The sequence below is a fragment of the Panthera tigris genome, chromosome B2 (genome assembly GCF_018350195.1).
Source record: "Panthera tigris isolate Pti1 chromosome B2, P.tigris_Pti1_mat1.1, whole genome shotgun sequence".
Taxonomy (NCBI): Eukaryota; Metazoa; Chordata; class Mammalia; order Carnivora; family Felidae; genus Panthera; species Panthera tigris.
In genome coordinates, this window is record NC_056664.1 from 147,328,025 (window position 1) to 147,349,751 (window position 21,727).

Here is a 21,727-nt window from a genome sequence, read left to right on the forward strand (position 1 = left end):
TAGGGCAAAAAAAGGTCCATGAGAGGAAAGGGCCTTTCTTAATAATTATTTAGGAAAAGGGAGTCCGTGAGATACAACAGTTTTAAATCACTGAGGGACACCGAGGGCAAGCATTTCTGGAAGGTGTAAGAAGGCTAGTACGAAAGGATTAAGTTATCAGAGCAGATGAATGATAAAGTTAAGCAAACCTGTCTAAGTGCTGAACTCAACAGATACATTTCTGAACATCGCGGGTGATCAGATCTTTTTCAACCACGTATTCAGATAACGCCCCAACTCCCATGAAATTGAAATCCTCGCTGGGGAAAACATAAGCAAATATCAGCTTGGGGGGCTGGGGGGTCAGACGGTGAGGCTCAGATCACGATCTCACGGCTCCCGAGACCGAGCCCCGAGGGGGCGCTGTGCTGCCAGCTCAGAGCCCGCGTGGGATTCGCTCTCCCTCTCAATAGAAACAAATAAACGCTTAAAAAAAGGCAACGACAGCACCTACGACAGAAGTAAAACACTTGCACGACAGAAACCAGGCCTCGGGATGTGAGCCAGCCGCAGTGAGCGACGCTGATCTGTGTAGCGTGCCGTGCGCCCAGGGCGTGGACCCTAAGGACCCCCTCACGGGACGAGACACTGCGTGCTGGCGGTGTTCGCTAGACTCGGGTGTAGACACGTCCAGGCACCGGGCCTCCAGCCGCACGGGCGGGACTGAGAAAGTGACACGCGCGCCGTCTCGCAGGCAGCAAAGCCGGGGTCCCCTCCCCTCCCGCGCAGCTGGCGCCCGCGATCCCCCCTCCTTCGGAGGCGGAGCCCCACGCACCCGCCGCCTAAGACTTCTGTCCTCTCTCGCGCGGGCTCCCGCCGCTCCAATGAGATGCTGTGACGTCACCAGGGACCTCCACGTGTCCAGACCCCAAGGGTCACACGCGACCCCCGGGAGCAGGCGTGCGTGACGTCAGCCTGCTGCTCGGTGCGCACCGTGAACGCCCGCACCCCTGCCGCACGCCCACGCGGACGCCGCCCCGCTACCCCCTGTGCCACCCGTGTGAACGTCCTGTCGCCGGGCTGCTCTGCGCGTCCCCTTCTCTACTCGAGCCACGCTGGCGCCCTCGGCCACCCCCTCCAGCCCCACACCGTCACACCCCGTCCCCGGGCCGGCGGGTCCCACTCACTCGTGTTAACGCCCCGCCACCTCCTCACCTGCCCCGTCCAGAACCCTCTCAGCTCTCTCAAGCGGCACGCCAACCCTGGGCACCTGATGACCTCCCCCACCCCTCGACCTCCTGCACACACACCACACTACCCCCCCCCCCCCCCCCCCCCCCGCCCCATGTATGGCAACCCACCCTCCCAGGGTCAGACAGACCCCCCGGGCCAGCGTTTCCCCTCCTGTTCTACACCACGCATCCTGGGCAGCCAGCTCTACCTTCCAGATGCTTCTAGAACTGCACCGACCACCCCAGGCGCCGCTCCCCGCCCCCCTCATCGCTGTCCTGCTCCAAACCCTCCTCCTCTCTTGCAGGATCACTGCGCCAATCTCCTCCCCATCCCCCTTGGCAATGAAAAATCATTCTTCTAAAGTGCTGCTGAATAAACTTACTTTGCATTTCTACCCTTAGGTCTGCACTAGTAAAAGCGGTCGATAGCTTTTTCCGTTTTGTATCATGCTCGAACTTTTGGGTCAGGAATAAACTTTCCTCCTCCAACGAGTTCCTACCAAAGCGCTTGAAATACATACCTTACATCATGTAGGAGTTTTCTTCTCTTTAATGTTTGGTGGAACTATCCAGTAAAACTTTCGGACATCAGGCCATTTTAGGTGGTTTTTACTAACTTTTCAGACTTTTCATCAGCTAATAGTATATTTAGGTTCCTAAACGCTTCTTCAGTTCTGATGACTTACCAATTTCCTCAAATTGACCATGACATCCAAATTTTCCAATGTATGAGTATATAGTATTCACTCTTAAATTATGAATGGTCTCCTTGTTTATAGTTATACTCCCTTTCTGATTCCTGAATTAAGGATTATATTTCTTGAATACATAGCCAAATATTGTCTATTTTACTGATTAAGAAAATATGTTTTGCATTATTAATCACATCTATATTTTAAATCAAGGACCAATGATTTCTTCTCTTATTAATTTCCCCCTCTTCTGCTTTTTAGAAGTTTATTTTTGGTGTTCTAATAAATGAACATAGGAATACAAATTTTCATCCTATTTTGGCTGCATCCCTTAAATTTGGTTGACTTTATCCCCAGTTTACATTTGAGGCTTTGAAATATTATTTTTTTAAAAGACCACCGAGATAAACAGTGGCCAAAGTAGCGATTCAAATCTAGGAATTCAAACCTAAGTGTGATTTACATCTACACTAGGATCAGACAAGCTCTTTTCAACGTATCACAACAAAAGGCACAGAGACGCAGTTCACACGAAAAGAAAACCAGCTATTTAACTATGGAAAGATGCTTATTTGCTCTAAGTAAAAATATTAAAACAATGTCACTGCCATTTATACACAAGAAGATGTATAACTGTTATTTTGGCTAAAATGAAAGCACAAACTGGAAAAGTTGATAAATGTCTATTAAGTGAGTATTAAATGCCACAAAATATGTCCATTAACCTATTAACCTCAGATCCTGGCATTTTTCCTTTGGAAGTATTTCATAAGAATAAAATTTCCAGGGCGTCTGGGTGGCTCAGTCAGTTAAGCATCCAACTTCAGCTCAGGTCAGGATCTCACAGTTCATGAGTTCGAGTCCCCCATCAGGCTCAAGCCCTGCTTCGAGTAACCTCAAGCCCCGCTTTGGGCTCCACACTTTCTTTCCCTCTCTCTCTCTCTCTTCCCCTCGTGGGACTCTCTCTCTCCCTCTCTCTCACATGTGCTCTCTCTCTCTCTCAAAAATGAATAAGTAAATAAAACTGCCATACACATAAAGATAGTAAGTCTATGAAAAATTAGAAACAATCTAAAGATCCAACGATCCAACTGTGAGAAAGTAAATACCGCAGAGAAATTCAAGGGGATCGTTTCAGTCACTAAATAGAATATGAGACTGCATAACATAAGGACCTACTTACAGCATAATGCAAACTAAAAACACCAAAAATCACAACTCTATGTGCCCTGTTAACTACTACTGCATAAATATGTGCACGTGAAGAAAAGACCAGAAGGAAATCTTCGTTAACAGCCATCGCTGACGGCATTAAGGTGATCTTAATTTTATTTCTGAGGCGTAGTTCTGGTTTTTTCAAAAATGCAAGTATGAGTGATTTTCAGTAGACTGAAGCAGCACTGGGTAAGGTGGATGGATGGGCACAGGATCCAAAGCACAGCTGTTAGAAGAGCCTTTGCAAAGAAAGTTAGTGCATGATACTCGACCTCAAACGCAGAAATAAGAGACGCTGTGACACACAAACTAGCAAACAAAAGAGGCTTATATCAAATAGCCTGACTCTTCTCATAAATATAGTCAGCTATAATTTGAGAATGATGGAGACGAGGTTAGCGTTCATGATTCAGAGGGGAGGAAAAATCCTGAACACCTGCCACACAAAAGAAGTCTCCTCAAGCTTACCAAAGGAAGGCAAAGAGCACCCGCACTTAGCAAAAGCAGCTCATACTTAATGAAAACAAACGACACAGCCAAGAGGAAGTGGAGACATTCACAGCCGTGTATCCCCAGTGCTTTTCCCAACACCGCTGCAATGTGCCCTCAGAAAATTCCACTCACAGGAAAATTCCACACCTATATCATAATGATCTGGTCAGTCCTTTTACGATTTCACAAGGCTCACATGCTTTTAATTTCCAGGGCATTCATTCATGTCACACGGTGTTAATGGCATGCTCGCCCTGAAACGGATTCGGACAATAACTCTGGAAATCCCGAATTCTCACTCAGTGACTGGTTAGTCAAGGAGCACAGGTATGAGGACACCAAGGCGGCTGCTGGTCAAGCTTTTACTTCCGGTCACACGATGCAGGCGGTTATCCGAATCTTCTTCACGCTTACTTTTTGAGAGAAGATGCGTCTCAATCATCCGTCCTGGATTTTATGCAGCATCTCAAGAGCGGTCGATTAAGGAAATACTACCCTCCAACCCCTCAGGGTCCAACACTCTTGATGCAAAATGTCGAGCAAAAGCAATTTTAAGTTGTAAAGAAGGAAGCACACAGATAGTACAAATGAAAACAAAAGAACCGAACAGCAGGGAGAAAACTCCTTGTGTGAGATTACCAACACATGCCTCAAGACAAATGCTCAATTTTATATAAACTCTTTGCCTTCCGCGAGAAACTGAGCACTGCTCGTACAACTGAGTTAGGAGTGAACGCATTCAGAAGTAAAATAATCTGTCTTGAGTTACCCAACTTCCTGTTAGGCTGGGTGAGGTCCCCACACCGCTGTTAGCATCTGTCACTATTCAGACGTACCTCTTTACCACCTCGACTTTTGACTATCACAAAGCAGTAGGACTTCAATCCAATAAAACTAGATTCTATAAAGAGAAGGTTGAAATAAATCTCTGACAGTGAAATGAACAAACAGAAAAACCAAACCAAACCAAACCAAAGCAAGGGGTGGAGAACAGAGAGGGACGGAAGGAGGGACGGAAGGAGGGAGGGAAGGAGGGAGGGAGGGAGAGGGAGAGAGAAGTTTGCAAATGTTTGCAGGCTACTGTTTTCTAGAGATTCCATCACATCTTAGAAAGCTCGGACCCACCATCACCCGGATGCCGGTCCTACTGCACACAGCTGCCGACCCGACCCACCTCCCCTCCTCCCTCCCTGCTGACAAGAACCCTTCCGCTGAGCCCTGGAACTCACTGTCCGTCATCAGCAAACCCTTTCTCTTCTTAAACTCCTCTGAGAGGAAAAACCGTTTACCTTTTTGCCCGGACTGGAAACCTTTCCTCCCCTCCTGGTCATACCGCTTCCTAGACTGAAGCGGATTATCACACGATGCAAAATTAAGCTGCAGAACGTATGATTGTGGGTATGAGGCACGTCACGCAGAAATTCTTAATAAATACAGTTAATAGATATTTTACAAATACTGACAAATACTGACAAATACTGACTATCCCAGGAAAAGCGATGAGTCACAAGTTTCGATTCCATTACAATCTCTCCCCTCTCACTTGGTCAAGAACTAAAGATGAAAACAGAGAAACGGGGCAACTGCCACCGTTGGTGGCCACGTGCCACCAACTTCAAGGTGACATTAAACTAGTGACACCAAACTGAAAACAGGCACCAAGGGCTGACTCAAAATTGCCCGTCCCGAGAACAGCACCGTTGCACGAAGTCAGCAGCAAATGCTCTGGGGAAACTGATGACCCAGGACGCCAACTGCTGTGAGCTCCCCCTGGTTACGCCGCAGGGCCCCGTGTTTAGGGATACACTGAGCGGAAATCCAAGGGAACCAGGATTCACTAACGGAATTGAGCGTTCCTTCAGTTTCACAAAATCACTCAACAGGCCGGATGGAGCCGTACTGTTTCCCAGGCCAGGTCAAAACGACAACATCGCAAAGAAATCTTGCTTCCAGTACAAGCGCTTTGTTTCCCTTAAGCTACAGACAAGTGATAGATAAGCTTCTCCTGTGGGGGTGTCCACAACTCTGTTCGATCACTGTTCCCCTGGGTCACCCCCTACTGAACTGGTGTCGCTGAACGTCACTCGCTGGGATTCCATCACAGTATCCGATAGGAGAACTCAGACAACACTCACACTTACGGTAGGCAGAGACGAGGAACTTCTACCTCTGAACACCAAACCTAACATCATTCGAGGATAAACAAACATAAAAAATAGAAGCCGACAACGTAGCCTCTTAACATAAATAACAATATCAGAGACGAAGGAAAACCACCAAAAATACGCAAGGGGTCGGTCGGTATTACAGGAGGACGCCCAGGACAAAGCTGATTTTGGGTGTCGTGGGAGGGAGAATCGGGGCAAGATGAAGTTTGGGAAAGCAGCTGCTTTCAAAAAATTAACGAGTTAGTAAGAATTTATCGATGATGTCAAAAGGCACACTGAAATGAAGAGAAAGAACCAAAATACAGAAGGAACTTTTTTAATTAAAAAGAGCCACTGTACGTTTAAGAAGAATAGCACCAGTACAGAATTATGCTGCCAAAGGCCATGTTGATGATGCAGAGAGAAAATCTGAGTGGTTCTTCTAAGACACATTAGGAGAACGGGAGAAGAGAAAGACCGGGTATCTGGTGATCTGGAAGAGAACAAAATAAAGAGGACAGCCCCAACGGGCCAAGAAAGACACACACAAAATACGCTGAACGAAACCAGGACTTGTAAAATGGATTCAGAAAGCTCATCGCCTGCCAGGCTCAATTAACAAAAGCTAACACATTTACATACGACCTGGGACAAGTAATGAATTCTAACAGCAAATGACAGTTTGTTAAATATTCAGAAAAGAAAACAGCAACATTTACAAGGGAAAAAAAAAAATCAAGACATAACGGAACATATCTACAGCATTTTGAGAGACAGAGATGATATCCAAGAATTCTAGACCCAGCTAGAATCTGGTTATGTCCTAGCAACTCTGCATCCAAATACACTTCTTATCCTGGCATTTTCTCTCCCTTTCCTGGTCATGAATGTTTTGACTTCTAAGCTGGAACCACGTCAACATAGCACCAACAGTAATAACACAAGAAAAGATTGATCGTGCTGACTAGATGCAAACGAGTGACAGATGTGGCTGACAGCACATCCCTCCAGATGTCGCCCTGCTCAGCCTCTGTGACCTGGGCTTTCCTGCACTTGGCCCCGGCCTCCTCCTCCTGATGGCCTCCCTGCCCTGCACGCTGCAGGCAGCCTCCCGTCTCAGGCCTCTGCACCTGCTGTGCCACTGCCTGGAAGGCTCTACCTGCCCCCCGCCCGCACCCCCCAGCCCCCGGCAAGGTTCACGGCCTCATGTCTCTTCTGTCCGTCCTCAGTCACCGCCCTCGTGAGCCACGCCTGGCTGCACGTGCCCGCATGCAGCCCGACACCTCGTACCCTGGTTCTGTCTCTACCGCATCCATTACCATGGGACCCAGTGCACCTGTTCGGCACTTGTGTTTACCGACTCCTCCCCACACTGATGGAAACACTGCGATGGGAGAAGTTGCGCCTAGTTTCCTCCTTGATGGGCCCAGAGGATTGGGGATCAGTCTCTATGTGGCGAGTGAGCGACGGTGTGTGACCAGAAGAGTACAGCCGACTGCTCAGGATTATGCTGACTTTAGCAAAGGCGTCTGACACAGCATCTCCCATCCTTCTTATGGGTGGAATCTCCACGTGTGGCACTGCCCCCCACCTTTACTTAATAAACTGAAAAGGGGGCGTAGGAAAACACCTTGGAAAAATGACTCAAATTTGTAGCTTCAAAACAGAGAAATAGAGAAGGTTAGGTAGCAGAAGTAAGACTTTCCTCAAAATGCTGGGATGGTTCAAAACCAGATAAAATGCAGCTTAAATAAATGTACAGCCTTAGAGTTAAATTTCTTTATTTTTAATCCGTGACAAAGAACTTTTCTTTTTTTAATTTTCTTTAGCGTTTATTTATTTTTGAGAGCAAGAGCGTGAGTAGAGGAGGAGCAGAGAGAGAGAGAGGGAAACACAGAATCCGAAGCAGGCTCCAGGCTCCGAGCTGTCAGCACAGAGCCCGACGCGGGGCTCGAACTCATGGACCGCAAGATCATGACCTGAGCCGAAGTCGGACGCTCAACCGACTGAGCCCCCCAGGCGCCCCGTGACAAAGAAGTTTTCTTGGTTCTCTTCACTTAACTGACTTTTCCTTCTTAATCTCCTTTGCGAACCTTTCCATGTCTTCTCCACGAAACAACTGGAGTGTCCAGAGTTTAGTGCTCAGACCCTTTTTCTCCAAAGACAAACTGCCTCAGTGATGTCGTTTTGTCCCCTGGCACTGTCCACAAGACACCGTCCCCCAGGAACCTCTATGTCTCTAGCCATGACCTTTCCTCCTGGCTCAACAGAAGCAGCTTCTTTCTAACCATCTCCTCTGTGATGTCTGTCTGAGAAGTCCAGTCTCACCAGCCTCACTCCCCGACACTCGTCCTGCTGTCCCCCCCCCCCCCACCGCCGAGTTACTTGTAAAGAAAAACTTCTTTCTAGCAGGTGCTGACACCAAATGAGCCAGGAATCGTTTCTGAGCCCTGTCTTCTTACCACAGATAGGCCGTGAGCAAAGTCTGTGAGCTCTTGCTTCCTAGTACGCCTGACGAATGCTCACACCCCACGGTTAAAGCCCGCACGCCATCCATCACCACCCCCTGCCTGTACCCCCTAAACTACCGTCAGGCCCTCTGTGCCCACGCTCTCCCCACTGTGTATACTCTCAGCCCAGCAGCTACGGGGACTCGCCTAATATTTAAGTTAGACTGTGACCCAGACACCTGGGTGTCTTAGTCAGTTAGGCACCCAACTTTGGCTCAGGTCATGATCTTGTGGACCGTGAGTTCGAGCCCCTTGTAGGGCTCTGTGATGACAGCTCAGAGCCTGGAGCCTGCTTTGGATTCTGCGTCTCCCTCTCTCGCTGCCCCTCTCCTGCTCGTGTGCGCTCTCTCTCTCTCAAAAATAAACATTAACAAATTTGTTTTTAAAGTTAGACCGTGACCCAGTGGTTTCCAATCGTTCTCAGAATTCCACCCACAGCCTGTGCAGTGAGTTCCCAGGCCTGAACCCCCCTTCTACTCCAGCCCCAGCCCTCGCTGCCCTTCTGCCCTTCGTCTCCTCCTTCCGGACAGTTTTCTTATTCCCTCCGGTCTCTGCTCAAGTGTCAACTTCTCAAATAAACTCCCCCGACCACTCTCTGTCTACAAGTTTCTTTACAAAGGGAATTCTCCCTTAAAACCGTATTACAGATGCACTGTTTCCAAGGAGTTACCTGTCCCACCTCACGGTCTCGGCGTCCCGCCACAATGGGTCTGTAACGTCAAGTCACAGCTGCCGCCTTCTAAAAACCTACTGATAATGTACCCTTTGTCTAGAGAGCGTCGGCCAGACGCTATGGAAGCATTTTGAGAAACTGTTTTAAAAGTAAGTATGTTTCACCAGAAAAGAGAGGACACAATCCCTCTACTCAAAGATGCTTTGCCCAGAAAGAGGCGCACTGAGGATACCATGACACGGTCATTATCTGAATCCGAGATGTCTTGCAGTGATATTTTGTGTAACTAAAATACACAGAAACATATTCAGTAAAAAAAAAAAAAAAAAAAAAAAAAAAAAGGCCACTCTTCGCCTATACAACTGTTCTACCCACATATAACCTAGTTTATATTTAAAGGAGTGGGATGCGATCGCCAAATCGGTTATAGCACCGCGGTAGGAAATCTCTGTATCTGGGGACACTGGAGGCAAAGGAAGAGGGTTCTGGAGAACAAGGGAACAGAGTTAACATCCTGACTAAGCCGAGGTCAGAAATACAATTCTAACTGTTGTCAGCACAATAGAATGTCAGGAAAACACCCAGATCGGCTACAACAACCCTATTTCTTTCCCCACCTCCCTCAAAACAACACCGAAATCTAAAATTTCTTCAGAATTGTAAACGCTAAACTGAGGGTAGGCATTCCTTATAGTTTAAGTCAAAAACCAAAAAGGACGACTGGTGAGCCAACTGGAGTTTCCTCCCGACTCCCCTGATTCACTCACAAAGTGCACAGAGCTGCTTCAGACATGTGACAAGACAGTGGCACCCCAGCAGCTTACGACCCGGCCCGCGCTCGCTTCTCAGCCGCCCTCTTTGTCCTCAAGCATCACGTTTTAGCCTTTGCCGCTCCTCCCGGGGGATACAGAAGCTCCAGGCTGACCCTTCCGGCCCCTGCCACACCTTGGAGCACCCAGACTGGGGAACTTCCCACTTGCGAGCTCTGGTAACCGTGGCGGTCTCCGGTCCAACCCCGTAGAGGTTGCTGTGGACGGAGGGGATGGTGCCCAGCCTGCAGGGATGGCCTGGTCATTTTTGAGCTTCCTTTCTTCAAGATTTTCAAAAGTAAAGGAAGATACCTGTGCAGGTGAGCCTACGAAGAGCACTTCAGCTTGTGTTTTATAAGAGCGATGTCTCACCTAAAGTCGCGTCCAACGCAATTCAAACTGAGTATTTCCACTACTGAATCCACGTTTAAGATCTTTATGGATACAGTATAACTAAAATGTGTTTCTACGTAATTCGTTATGACTCTGCAGTCCAAGCACAGCATGCTCAGGGCTTTCGGTACTTGTGCCCCATCAACTCTTATGTTTGCTAGGTCTCTTAAAGCTCCCCCTAAGTCATTTCTCTTGGACGTGAAAACGGCGCATTTAATGTTTCCTAAAAGTACGGAGGAAGGTCACGTCTTGAACACACAAGTGGTCGCCTCCTGTTGTCGCAGAGAGAAGGTGCATGAACTCAAAGGCAGGGGACGGGCAGGTAACAGGCACCTTGCGGGGGAGCGTGGGGAGGGGACCTCCGCGCCTGGGCTGGGAAGACGCCGTGCCCGTCGGTGTCGGCTTCTCTTACGGTTTCTCAAGAGAAGCCAGAAATCCAGTCTTTCCACGCGGTCTCTCGGTGCCTCATGCTGGCAACGCATTCAGAAAACCCCATGAGCATGTGCAGGCCAGACGAGACGCAGCTGTTGGCCGTGCATGGTTTGGGGCCTCCAGTTTCCAACCGCTCGTGAGCCATGCTCCGGAGAGGACAGGCAGTGCTCGTCGTTCTGCTTCTGGTGCTTGAACATGTGAGAGCACTGCGGACACGTACGTCCGAGAGTATTCATTTCCCACACGGGGGGAGCAGGAATTGTATTCGCGTTACTTACCCTGCTGACTTCCTTAGGAGCCGATTCATCTGGGGGAAAAGGAAGGGAAAACACAATTAGAGACTCTGAGTAGCTTCTGAAATGCAGACTATGTCATTCACGCTCAATAAACTAGAAGGCCGTCTGGCTATGCTTCCTATTACAAAATCTAAGAATTTGGCCTCCACCGTCCGTCAAGTAAAGGTTACACACGATAGAGTTAGAGGTACGTGCGAAGCTGGAGGGAAAATGAAATACCACGGGTCATTTTCGAGACTGCCTTGTTAGAGGCTCTGAAACCGTAGCGTCTGCCAACAACCTTCTAGATGCCACAACCGCACGGACATCGCAAGTGACCCTTAACGTCTGTGCTGCCGGGTTAATTACAGCATTCCTTCCCTGCTGGAAGAAGACGCGTCCCCGCACGGCACCCTGGTCGAGGCTCGAAGACCCCGGTCCACGATGCCGCTCTGTACCGTGGGTCCCGGGGGCGCTGGGGGCCTGCCTGGGCCAGCCTGTCGGCAGTGTTACCGCAAAGCGAGCCTGGTGGATGGGTGGCGCCTGGTCTAGGTGAGACGCTCGGAAGGGCTCTCCCCGGGGGGGGGGGGGGGCTGGCCACGTGACCCGAACATGCCTACGTGGCCAACAGGGTACAAGGAGCAAAGTGGCCAAGACGCTGCTTGAGGTCACTGGTTCCGACCCACAGCACACGCATGTGGCCCTCGCAGAGAGGGACTGGACCGGAGCCCTCCCTGGGAGGCCACCCGGAATTCAGTGCTACTGCGGACTCGTGTCCTCACCAACCGGATCGTGTCTAAGTAGCAACATTAGCGCACACCGAACACGCCCCAGAGCTCGTGTGCTCCGTTACTCGAAAGCACGGCCGGACTTATCCCGACGCTGGCAAAACCGCGCCCCCGGAGTTCAAACGGGGTTTGCGCTTCCTCTTTCGACATCCTTACGAAGTAAACGGCTGAGTCCTGTCGTTTGCTTTTTCCTCATCTTTCTCCAATTCGCTGCTTATTTCCACAGATACCAAGTCCGGTGCCAAATCGCACGGCAACCGGCAGCCGCCAGACTGGCCCCTGAATCCGGTATCTGCCCTGGAGACCGTGATCCACACGCACGCACACGCACGCGCACGCGCACGCGCACGCACAGAAACGCACACACGCATGCGTACAGCCACGCACGCGCAAGCAGGGGCGCACCCGCGGAGGCGCACAGGAACTCACCCACGCACGCGTACAGCCACGTGCATGCAAGGCACACCCACGCGCACCCACGTCCGTCCTGTCCCTCAGCTGCTTCGGAACGGAAAGGCAATCAGATTTCAAAGCTGGCTGCATAACGACTTCACCTGGGGCCGTTCGGAAATGACCAAGTGTGGCCCCCTGGGGAGCAGATGGGCAACACGCGGCCCTCAGTTTTGCAAGTATTCCATTAATACGCACTTGTTGACGACGTATGTCTTCTAACTGTTCCCTAGCGATTTGAGTACTGCATCTGATTGCCCCGAGAAGATCCCTAAGCAGGTTACAGGAAAAAAACTTACGTTGCCCTCCACGCGGAAATGCCATCACCGCAGTAGTCAACCTACTCTTCGACTCCCAACCCCTGACCTCTCCTGAAGCCCCCTGGAGACGGGAGGGACCGTTCGGTTTGATCATTACCGCCAATTTCTTAACGGATTCGAAAGGGACGAAGGCTTCTACGTTTTTAATTTTTATCGAAGACGTTCAGTAAGTGTGGGCAAACGTCCCAATGGATTAGGAAGCACATAATGAAAAGCAGCCATTGTACAAACAGGTTTCCTCTCCGGACCGAATGGCCTTCCCGACTGTGGCACGTGGATCCTTCCCCTCTCCAGTCATCACGAAGATCTGAAGGCTGGTTCAGATGTTCCCTTTGGTGTCTCCTTTAGTTGTACTTGGCACTTCTCCAACTTGAGCGTGCGTAAGACGCTCCACCAGGATGTATTTATAAAAACCGACTGGTGTTTGCTTCAGGGGCAATATAAAGTATTTGAAAGAAAAAATTTTACCCACAGCTGATTTCTAGGTTCCCACCATATGCAGGGATTCACAAATGTACCCCTATCTCTCCCTCCGACTCAGGAGTCAAGTTTTGTTAAATGGATGTCATAGCTATTATACTTGGGGAACGTGGTATTTTAGCCGAAGAAATTAATGGGCACAGTGAAATCTGCTGGAAGAAGGAAGCTGCTTCCTCTTTCCTAAACGCGGAATATTCACGTAGCTGAACTCTCTTGCCCAAAGAAAATGCAGGCACGTGTAAGAGAGCTCTTAGAATGTCTCCCTTGTGGAAGAGTGGTGCCTCAAGGACAGAGACCAGGGGCTTGGGGCGTGGACCTCCGTTGGAAGCCCACACCCGCAGTCACCTGGGACACTGCTTCGGGCAAGCTGGCCGACTCCTTCGGCCACCTTACAAGTCTGAACTGAAAGAACATCCTGCCGACATAATTCGCTTCCGAAGAACAACTTTCCCCACAAAGACATTTTCAAAGGAACAGAGCAGAGAAGCGCCCCATCCTCCTCATGCAAAACATCTCACGATCGCAGGGGAAGAGCCCAGGGCTCAGACTGTCTCCTGAGAGCCCACGACTGCCATGTCTCGGTGCCCTTCCAACACGCACTGAGGACTGAACTGTCGCCACCACGGAGCACAGAGTTCAGCAGGAAAGCTTGTTTTAAAATGAAAGGTGTTGGGGACCATGGAAAAGTAAGGAACTGCCATGGATGCAAGAGTCTGAATAATTCACGAGCATCGAATTAGTAACAAGAACGTTCGCAAGAGCAGATACGGATTTTTACGCAGCTGTAGGGGTTCGATTCACATTTGTTTATTCAACAGATATGTACCACGGAATGGTTATATGGCGGGCATGATCCCTGTTCTCAAGGCGCTCACACTCTGGCAGGATAAATAAACAAGAAAACAAAACCTAATTTGAGAGCGGGGTTGTTTATAACTGTTTAAAGAGACACTTGTTTTTTAACAACAGGAGAAAAAAAAGAAAGTATCTTCAATCTCAACATTATTTTAGTAACTTTTCAATGTCTTAGGAAGAACAGCTCATGGAATAAAAAACCGAATTTCATTTCTATAAATAAATGTTCCCTTTGCTTTCTCCTTTAGTTTTGCTTGGTGCTTCTCAAACTTGAGCGTGCATAAGACGCTCCACCAGGATGTATTTATAAAAACCAACTAGTTTTTCGCTTTAGGGACAATTTGAAGTATTTGATTCATGGGGATTACCTTCATGGGAAGTAGTTAACTTTGACTATTTTATAAATCTTTATAACTCTGCATCCATTCGTACTTTCATTTTTGTGATCACTTTTGCTATTTCCTTGATATGAAGCAGGATTTCAGGAATGAACACACACATAATTAGAACGTAAAGGAACTTCTACTATGTGACGGCTGATTTAAGTTCTGTGGCTGCTTATCATGTCCTTCTTTACTCTGTGGTTAGCCTGTGGCTTTATTACTCTATGTCCAGAGAAGGTATTTTGAACAATTCCCACTTTTTAAATTGATCGATCATTTCCTTGAAGTATAACATACACTTTTACTAAATCTTCCTTGGGTAAGTTCTCTACTTTCAGCGCTCACTCTACCGGAGAAGACAGAAGTCCAAGATGTCACAAATTGGTATTATGCATCTGGAGAAGAGACACAATGACCAGAAGTGACAGAAATTGGTGTTCTCTGGAAGGACTTCCCTGTGCCTCTATCACTTTGCCTTCTGGGCTTTGCAGGCATTCTAATATTCCTAAATGGAGCATATCTGTCTTCCTATTATGGAAAATACTTAGTTCCTGTGAAAATTAATACGGCCAGCCATCTTTTCAATATACAGTTGATCACTGAACGTGGGTTCGAACTGAACAGGTCCACTGATAACATGGGTGTTTTTTTTAATAAATACAGTGTAGTTCTGTAAATGTATTTTCTCTTATGATCGTATAATATTTTCTGTTCTCTAGTTTACCCTGTAGTAAGACCACCGTACATCCATTAACTTACAAAATACGTGTTAATCTACTATTTACAGGATTAGTAAGGCTTCTTCTGGTCAACAGTAGGCTATTAGGGGTTATGTTTTCTCGATGTTCGACCACAGTGGGGGTGGGGGGAGGCAGGTCGGCACCCCGAAGCCCCTCGTGGCTCAGGAGCTGGCACGGCTCCCTTCAGCCTCCTCTGGCCACTTCTGGCATTCCGCAATAGCTGTGGCGCTGTCTAAAGTCAGCTGTCTTCTTACAACAAAGCACTCTGAATGATTCCATCCCCAGGCATTTATCAAGCACCTGATGCTGCCAGACGCTGAATAAACGTCTCAGTTGGCGCGGTCTGAAGGGAAGGCCTTACATCTCACGGCTTCGCGACATCCACCTGCACAATGACCCACCCCAGTGGGTGGCGAGAGCCGGCTCCAAGTCACGGGGGAGGCAAATGGAAACCAGCCGACCATGAAGCCTGCTCAGCCTAGGGGCTCCCACGCTTGCGAGTTAATTTCCTTATTTCTTTAGCCAGTTTTATAAGGTAAAACTAAAAACACTTCAAAAAAGCATGAAGGAAATGTAACGAGACGTTCCTAGGATATTACGTTTATACCACTCAATTAATACACTGCTACTTAAAATAAAGGCTTCAGAAAGCTCTTCCATTCCTATCAAAAAATAAAACAAATTCCTTTGCTTAGGATTGAAGTCCTCACAACTTGGTTCTGCTCTCTTTTTCCCACTGGAATACACAACACACAGGACTCCCTTCCCGCCCCAGTAAGACTGGTCGTTCCAGAGCCCCAAGCAGGATTTGCTAACTCTTAACTCAAAATCTTCATACCTTCAAACCACAATTATTGAGTATCCCCATTATGTGCCTGGTACTATTCTAGGTGCCTACAACACACCTCAGAACAAAGGAAGAAGACGGCGATCCCCGTCCTCATGAAGCTTAATTCTAAAGGCCGGAGGGAGTCCAGAAACATGATAAAAAACTAAGTTATACGGCCGAGTTCCAAGTGGTCCTGCCTCAAAGTGGGAACAAAGCAGAGCAGATTAGGAAGCATCAGAGAGCGATGGGAAAAGGGTGGGAGCAGCACTAAGGGCAGCACTAAGGTGGTCAGTGTGGGCCCAGGGCGGGCGGGGAGTTGTAAAAGCAGCTACCTGAGGGAAAAGCATTCTAGGCAGAAGGATCAGCCCGAGCAAAGCCCCTGAGACATGAGTGTCCCTGCAGTTTCTTGCCAAAGTTGATTCCCCCTTCTTTCAAGAATTAGCTCAATTTGGATTTCGCCCATGAGGCCCTCTCAAAAGCAACAGGCCCACCATATCCTTCACTGTTTTTATGCACTCCTCTCCTGCTGAGAAAGCAGAGTGATACAGAAAAAAAAAGAGAAGAGAAGAGAAAGGAGAAAAGAAAAGAAAAGAAAAGAAAAGAAAAGAAAAGAAAAGAAAAGAAAAGAAAAGAAAAGAGAAAAGAAAAAAAGAACCTGCAAAAAAAAATTTTTTAAATTATAAATAAAAAATTATTGAGCTTTCCTAAAACTCTTACAATGTCTGTGCATTTTAGGAAATATCTTTATTACGTTGCTTCAATATCAGGGATGAGGAGACATGAGAAATCCAAAGCTTACCCGTCTTACTTATCACAATGGCAAAGTCTATAGCATCTATACGGTCTGGGAGTTTTCTGAGGATGGGAGAACCGTCCCAGGACGCACATCACCTCCAGATTCCTAAGATTCTCCAAACTATATGTGATTCCATGCAGTCTGGCTCATCACACGCTACCATGTCAGCAGAGATCTCAACTGAAAACCGAAAATAGTAGAAGATCCTGGCACTAAATAGATGATAAACACTAAGAATTCCGAAAAAGGCTTCCATTTTACTGACTCGATCTTTTTTCAAATTGCAATCACAATGAGGAAAACTAAGAACAAGCTGGACGTGTGCTGCCCGAGTTTCTAGTTGTCAGCAAACCTCTGACTTCACTTTACCAATGTGTCTAAGTCACTCGTGGGTCTGCTGTGGCCTGATTACTACTAACTGAAGTCTCCCCTCTTTGGAATTCTCTAAAGCCGCTCCAAGGAAACATAGAGTAAGGACCGGATTATGTGTCCACAGAGTTGCCGCACGCTCACTGCACTCACTCTGCAGAACATCGAGTGTGCGGGAGACGGAGGGAGCTGAGAATTCTGCCTTTCTTTTTGAGTTTCTAAGTGCGATGAAAACAGCAAGACTTTTAAAAGAGTCTCATTGTATTACAATTTTATCAAAAAAAATCCTCAGCATCTGGAGAAAGGTGAGGGTCGTGAGGGGTTCTCTTTCTGCCTGAGACCGGCTGGGCGGGGCAGCCCCAGGAGACCCGCTCAGGGAGCTGGTCCGGCCAGGCCGGGGGGCAAGGTGGTCTCGGTGGGAAGAGGGCAGCAGGCCATAGGCAAGTGAGGGCGGCTGGGGTGAAGTTCACTTACATCAGGGAACTGCTTTTCTCTAGGAAAATGTTCATTTATATCGGACGTTGTGTTTTCTTTACCACCCAACGGAATAAGAGAAACCAGGCAACTGCTCAGTGCTCCCGAGATACTAACAAAAAATACTAGAACTGAAAAGAATTTAACTGTCCACAATTTTTAGCACACTGGCTCTTTCTTGTTACCACAATCCTACTTCTTCAACGTTTCTGGCATCCGTTAAGAAATTACGACTTTTAGGTAATTCTGTATTAAAACACTTTTTAGTTTCGAAGGCAGCAGTTTATAGCAATGAATCATTGAGTGCTTACTTTCCCTTTGTCTGAGGCTTGTTATGGGTAACATTGCCTACAGTAGGAAAATAATAGGCCACTTCTGTTCACGCAGGATTAACTGCTACAGAAACTTCCCGTCATAAACAAGTAGAAAACCAGACAAAATACATGAAACAAAAGCTTTTAGACACTGGTCACACCAGGCAGTTCAACACAGTCATCCCAGAGATAAAACATTTGAAAAGAACTTCCACACTCATTCGGAATAAACACTGACAGCAACGAGGAATTTAATGGGATCTTGTTACCCTTACAAGGGTAAGAAACCTGTGAGAAACCTACAGGTGCTGCCATACCTGATGGTGAAAGACTTAAATCCTTCCCTCTCACCGTCTCTGTGCAACATTATCCTGGAGGTTCTAGCCGGCAAAATAAGACACAAAAGTGTGTGTGTGTGTGTGTGTGTGTGTGTGTGTGTGTGTACCTGGACAGGTAGACATACACATATAAACCTGTAAGTTGCATAAAATTCATATTACATGTAAATATCATATATGTGGTGTACAAGGGATTGGAAAGCAAAAAATAACACTCTTTATTCACAGAGGACGCGAGCCCTCGGGTAGAAAGTCCTAAGGAATCTTCCCCAAAACCCACTAGGATGAATCAGTGAGGTCAATAAGGTCGTGAAACGCAAGATGAAAAAAAAAAATCAAGGACCAAATAGAGACACACACTGTCAGGATAATGCCAATGGCCAAGAAAAGCCAAGTCAATTCAGAAAACTAATGAAGTTGGAAAAGCCCCACGACATCCCGAGAGTCTCTGCAGCGATTATCAGCCAAAGCCGGGTGGTACTTTTGTCCACATCCTCAGCAGCACTTATCTTTTGTCTACTTGGTAACAGCCGTGCTGACAGGTGTGAGGTCACATCTCATTGTAGTTTCTATTTGTACGTCCCTGATGATGAGTGATATTCACGTTCCATAATTTATATATGATTTTATTTCTCACTTATACCTCAGCAAAGCTGAAACAAAAAGAAAATAGTGCAACGGCACTAACATAATGACAGACATGGAGTTCAGTGAGCCCCAACAGAATCCAGAAATAGACGTATCCAGACATGTGATTTTTCAACACAGCTACCAAAGTGATTCACTGGAGAAAAATCATCTTTTTAACAAATGCTTCTGGAAGAAATAGATATTCATGCGGAAAATAACAAAAACAAAAAATTGACCCTTACCTTACATCACATATACAAGTTTACTTGAATCACTGATCTATATACAAGAGTGAAAACTATATAACATAAGAGAAAATCTTGAGTTAAGCATATTTCTTGGATTAGAATAAAAAACTATAAAGGAAAAAATGACAAGACAGACTTTATCAAAATGAAATATATTGGCTCTTCAAAAAGACTGTCGAGGAAACAAAAAGACCACAAAATGAGAGACACAGAGGATTACAGATCTAACAAAAAACTTATACCCAAAATACATAAAGCGATCTTACAACTCAATATTAAGATAATGAATGTCCCCAATTTAAAAATGGGCAAAATATTGGGACACCTGGGTGGCTCAGTCAATTAGGTGTCTAACTCTTGATTTCGGCTCAGCTCACGACGTCACGGTTCGCGAGATCGGGTCCTGTGTCAGACTCTGTGCGGACAGCACGGAGCCTACTTGGGGTTCTCTCTCTTCCTCTCTCTGTCCCTGCCCCATGCATTCATTCTCTCTCTCTCTCAAAATAAGTAAACAAATAATAAATATAAATAAATACAATAAACATATATAAACATATATTTATAAAATAATATAAATCAAAATCAGCAAAACATCTGAACAGATGCTTCACAAAAAAAGACCTAGAAACGGCAAACGAATTCATTTCAAAAATGGCCAATGTCTTCAGATATTTGGGAAAGAAATGCAAACTGCAGCTACCATAAGACACCATCCACACCCATTAGAACATAAAGGAAACGGGAAACACGGGAAGCAACCGGACGCTTGTGAGTTGCTCCAAGTGTGCTCTACCCAAGTAACAAAACATCCCTGAGCAACAGAAACGAACAAAGCAGCACACCGGTGACCCAGAGACGCGTTACGCTAAGTGAGGGAAAGCACACACGAACACGACACACCGGATGATGCATCTCCCGGAAACCGTGGAAGCAGGACGAAAGGCAGATCGGGGGCCGCCGGGGACTAGCGGCGGGGGACAGAGGGGAGACTGGCTGCACAGGGGGACACGGAGACATTCTACGACGGCAGAAATGTTGACGTGGTGGTGGTCACGTGAAACCTCAATGAACTATATATACTTACAATCGGTCAGATTTACCGTACATAAAATATACCTAATAAGCCGATTAGGCAGAAAGCGGTGTCGTGGCTTTAGCTCAGGGTGAAGCAGTTCTTTGCTCCACAGTTGGCTTGTTTTCCCTCAAGACGCCATCCTGACCAGAATGTCCTCTTGGCCCCCCCCACTTCGGGGCCAGCCGGGGCCCTAGGGAGAAGGGAGGGTTGTGTCCCGCCATCCCCTCTGTCAGTCCCACGATCACCAACCTGGAAGTCGTCCCTCCGTATTTGCTAAGAACCTCACCACCTGACCAGTTTCATTCCTTTCCCTCGAAGCTGCCTCCAGTCATTCCGCAGGGCTCTGACGTCCACGCGGAAGAACACACAGGGCAGAAGACGAGCAAAACCAAAGGAATTTCACAGGGAAGCGTAAAGTCGCTCTGGCAATAGGCTGTCAGATTCAGTGAGGGTTTCAGGCAAGACGCAGGGCTGGTAGCACGAGCCAGAGCCCGAATGGAGGCCTAGGAGACAGGTGAGAGCCTCTGTCTCCACCCTTTGTGAATTAACAGGCTCTGAGACACGGCAGCCCTTAGATGTCTGACCAGTGGGTTCAACGGAATCCGGAGGACAGTGTAGGAAGGTCAAAGCCTACTCACCATCGCTACCACAACGTTCTCTAAATTCCCCTACGTGCCCAGTTCTCTGATGCAAGAAAGGAGTTTGTTAGAAGCTGCCCAAGACTGGACTCTTACATGCACACCTTGGAAAACAGGTTGGCAGCTTCTGAAATCCCAGTCCTGGGTGTTTACCTAAGACTAAGTAGGCAAAACACCAACTTTCCAAGAAACACCTAGCTAGTGCAAAAAAAAAAAAAAAAAAAAAAAAGGTTTTAAAGTAGAACTGAGACCTTCAATTGCTAAGATTATATGTTTTCTACTACTAGTAGGAAATGGAATCCAGGAGCAAGAGGAGATCAGATAAACAAAATTACAGATGCTTCTGCACATGTAGGTCCAGGTCAATCTTAATGCTGCATTTACACAAGGAAGACTAGAGAATCAGCATGGAAGTCATTATTCTGTAACATCCCTTAATTATAATCAGTTATAAAAGTGAAGTAAACCTTTATTGGCGGAAGAGTCTGTTGAATTAAAAAACATTGTGACTGTGCTTTTGCGGACATTGGTGAAAGAGCTGGTAATGGAATAATTCCAGAATCGTACCAAGTAGCGATTGGTAGAATAAGTATAGCCCAAGAAGAAATATTTTTTAGAATGGTATTTTCAACAACTTGAGAAAATAGCCACTAAACAGATATAAGAAGTCATATTCTTTTTTTTAACTTGTTTTTAATGTTTTTATTTATTTCTGAGACAGAGAGAGACAGAGCATGAGTGGGGGAGGGGCAGAGAGCGAGGGAGACACAGAATCCGAAGCAGGCTCCGGGCTCCGAGCTGTCGGCCCAGAGCCCGACGCGGGGCTCGAACTCACGGACCGCGAGATCGTGACCTGAGCCGAAGTCGGACGTATTTTAATTTAAGAATATGACTTCTTGGGGCACCTGGGTGGCTCAGTTGGTTGAGCGTCCGACTTCGGCTCAGGTCATGATCTCACGGTCCGTGAGTTCCAGCCCCGCGTCGGGCTCTGTGCCGACAGCTCGGAGCCCGGAGCCTGCTTTGGATTCTGTGTCTCCCTCTGTCTGACCCTGCCCCGCTCCTGCTCTGGCTCTGTCTATCAAAAATAAATAAATGTAGGGGTGCCTGGGTGGCTCAGTTGGTTGAGCGTCCAACTTTGGCTCAGGTCATGA

The 21,727-nt window shown here is 47.2% G+C and overlaps 1 protein-coding gene across 4 annotated transcripts in view; it reads right to left on the reverse strand.

Moving 5' to 3' along the window:
- Window positions 1-21,727, reverse strand: part of PDE10A (phosphodiesterase 10A) — a 369,960-nt gene that overhangs the window by 103,039 nt on the left and 245,194 nt on the right. For all 4 annotated transcript variants that reach the window (XM_042987509.1, XM_042987506.1, XM_042987508.1 and 1 more), the window contains one exon: window positions 10,853-10,881. In XM_042987509.1, coding sequence (XP_042843443.1) covers window positions 10,853-10,881 — 29 coding nt within the window. The remainder of the gene's footprint in view (window positions 1-10,852; window positions 10,882-21,727) is intronic.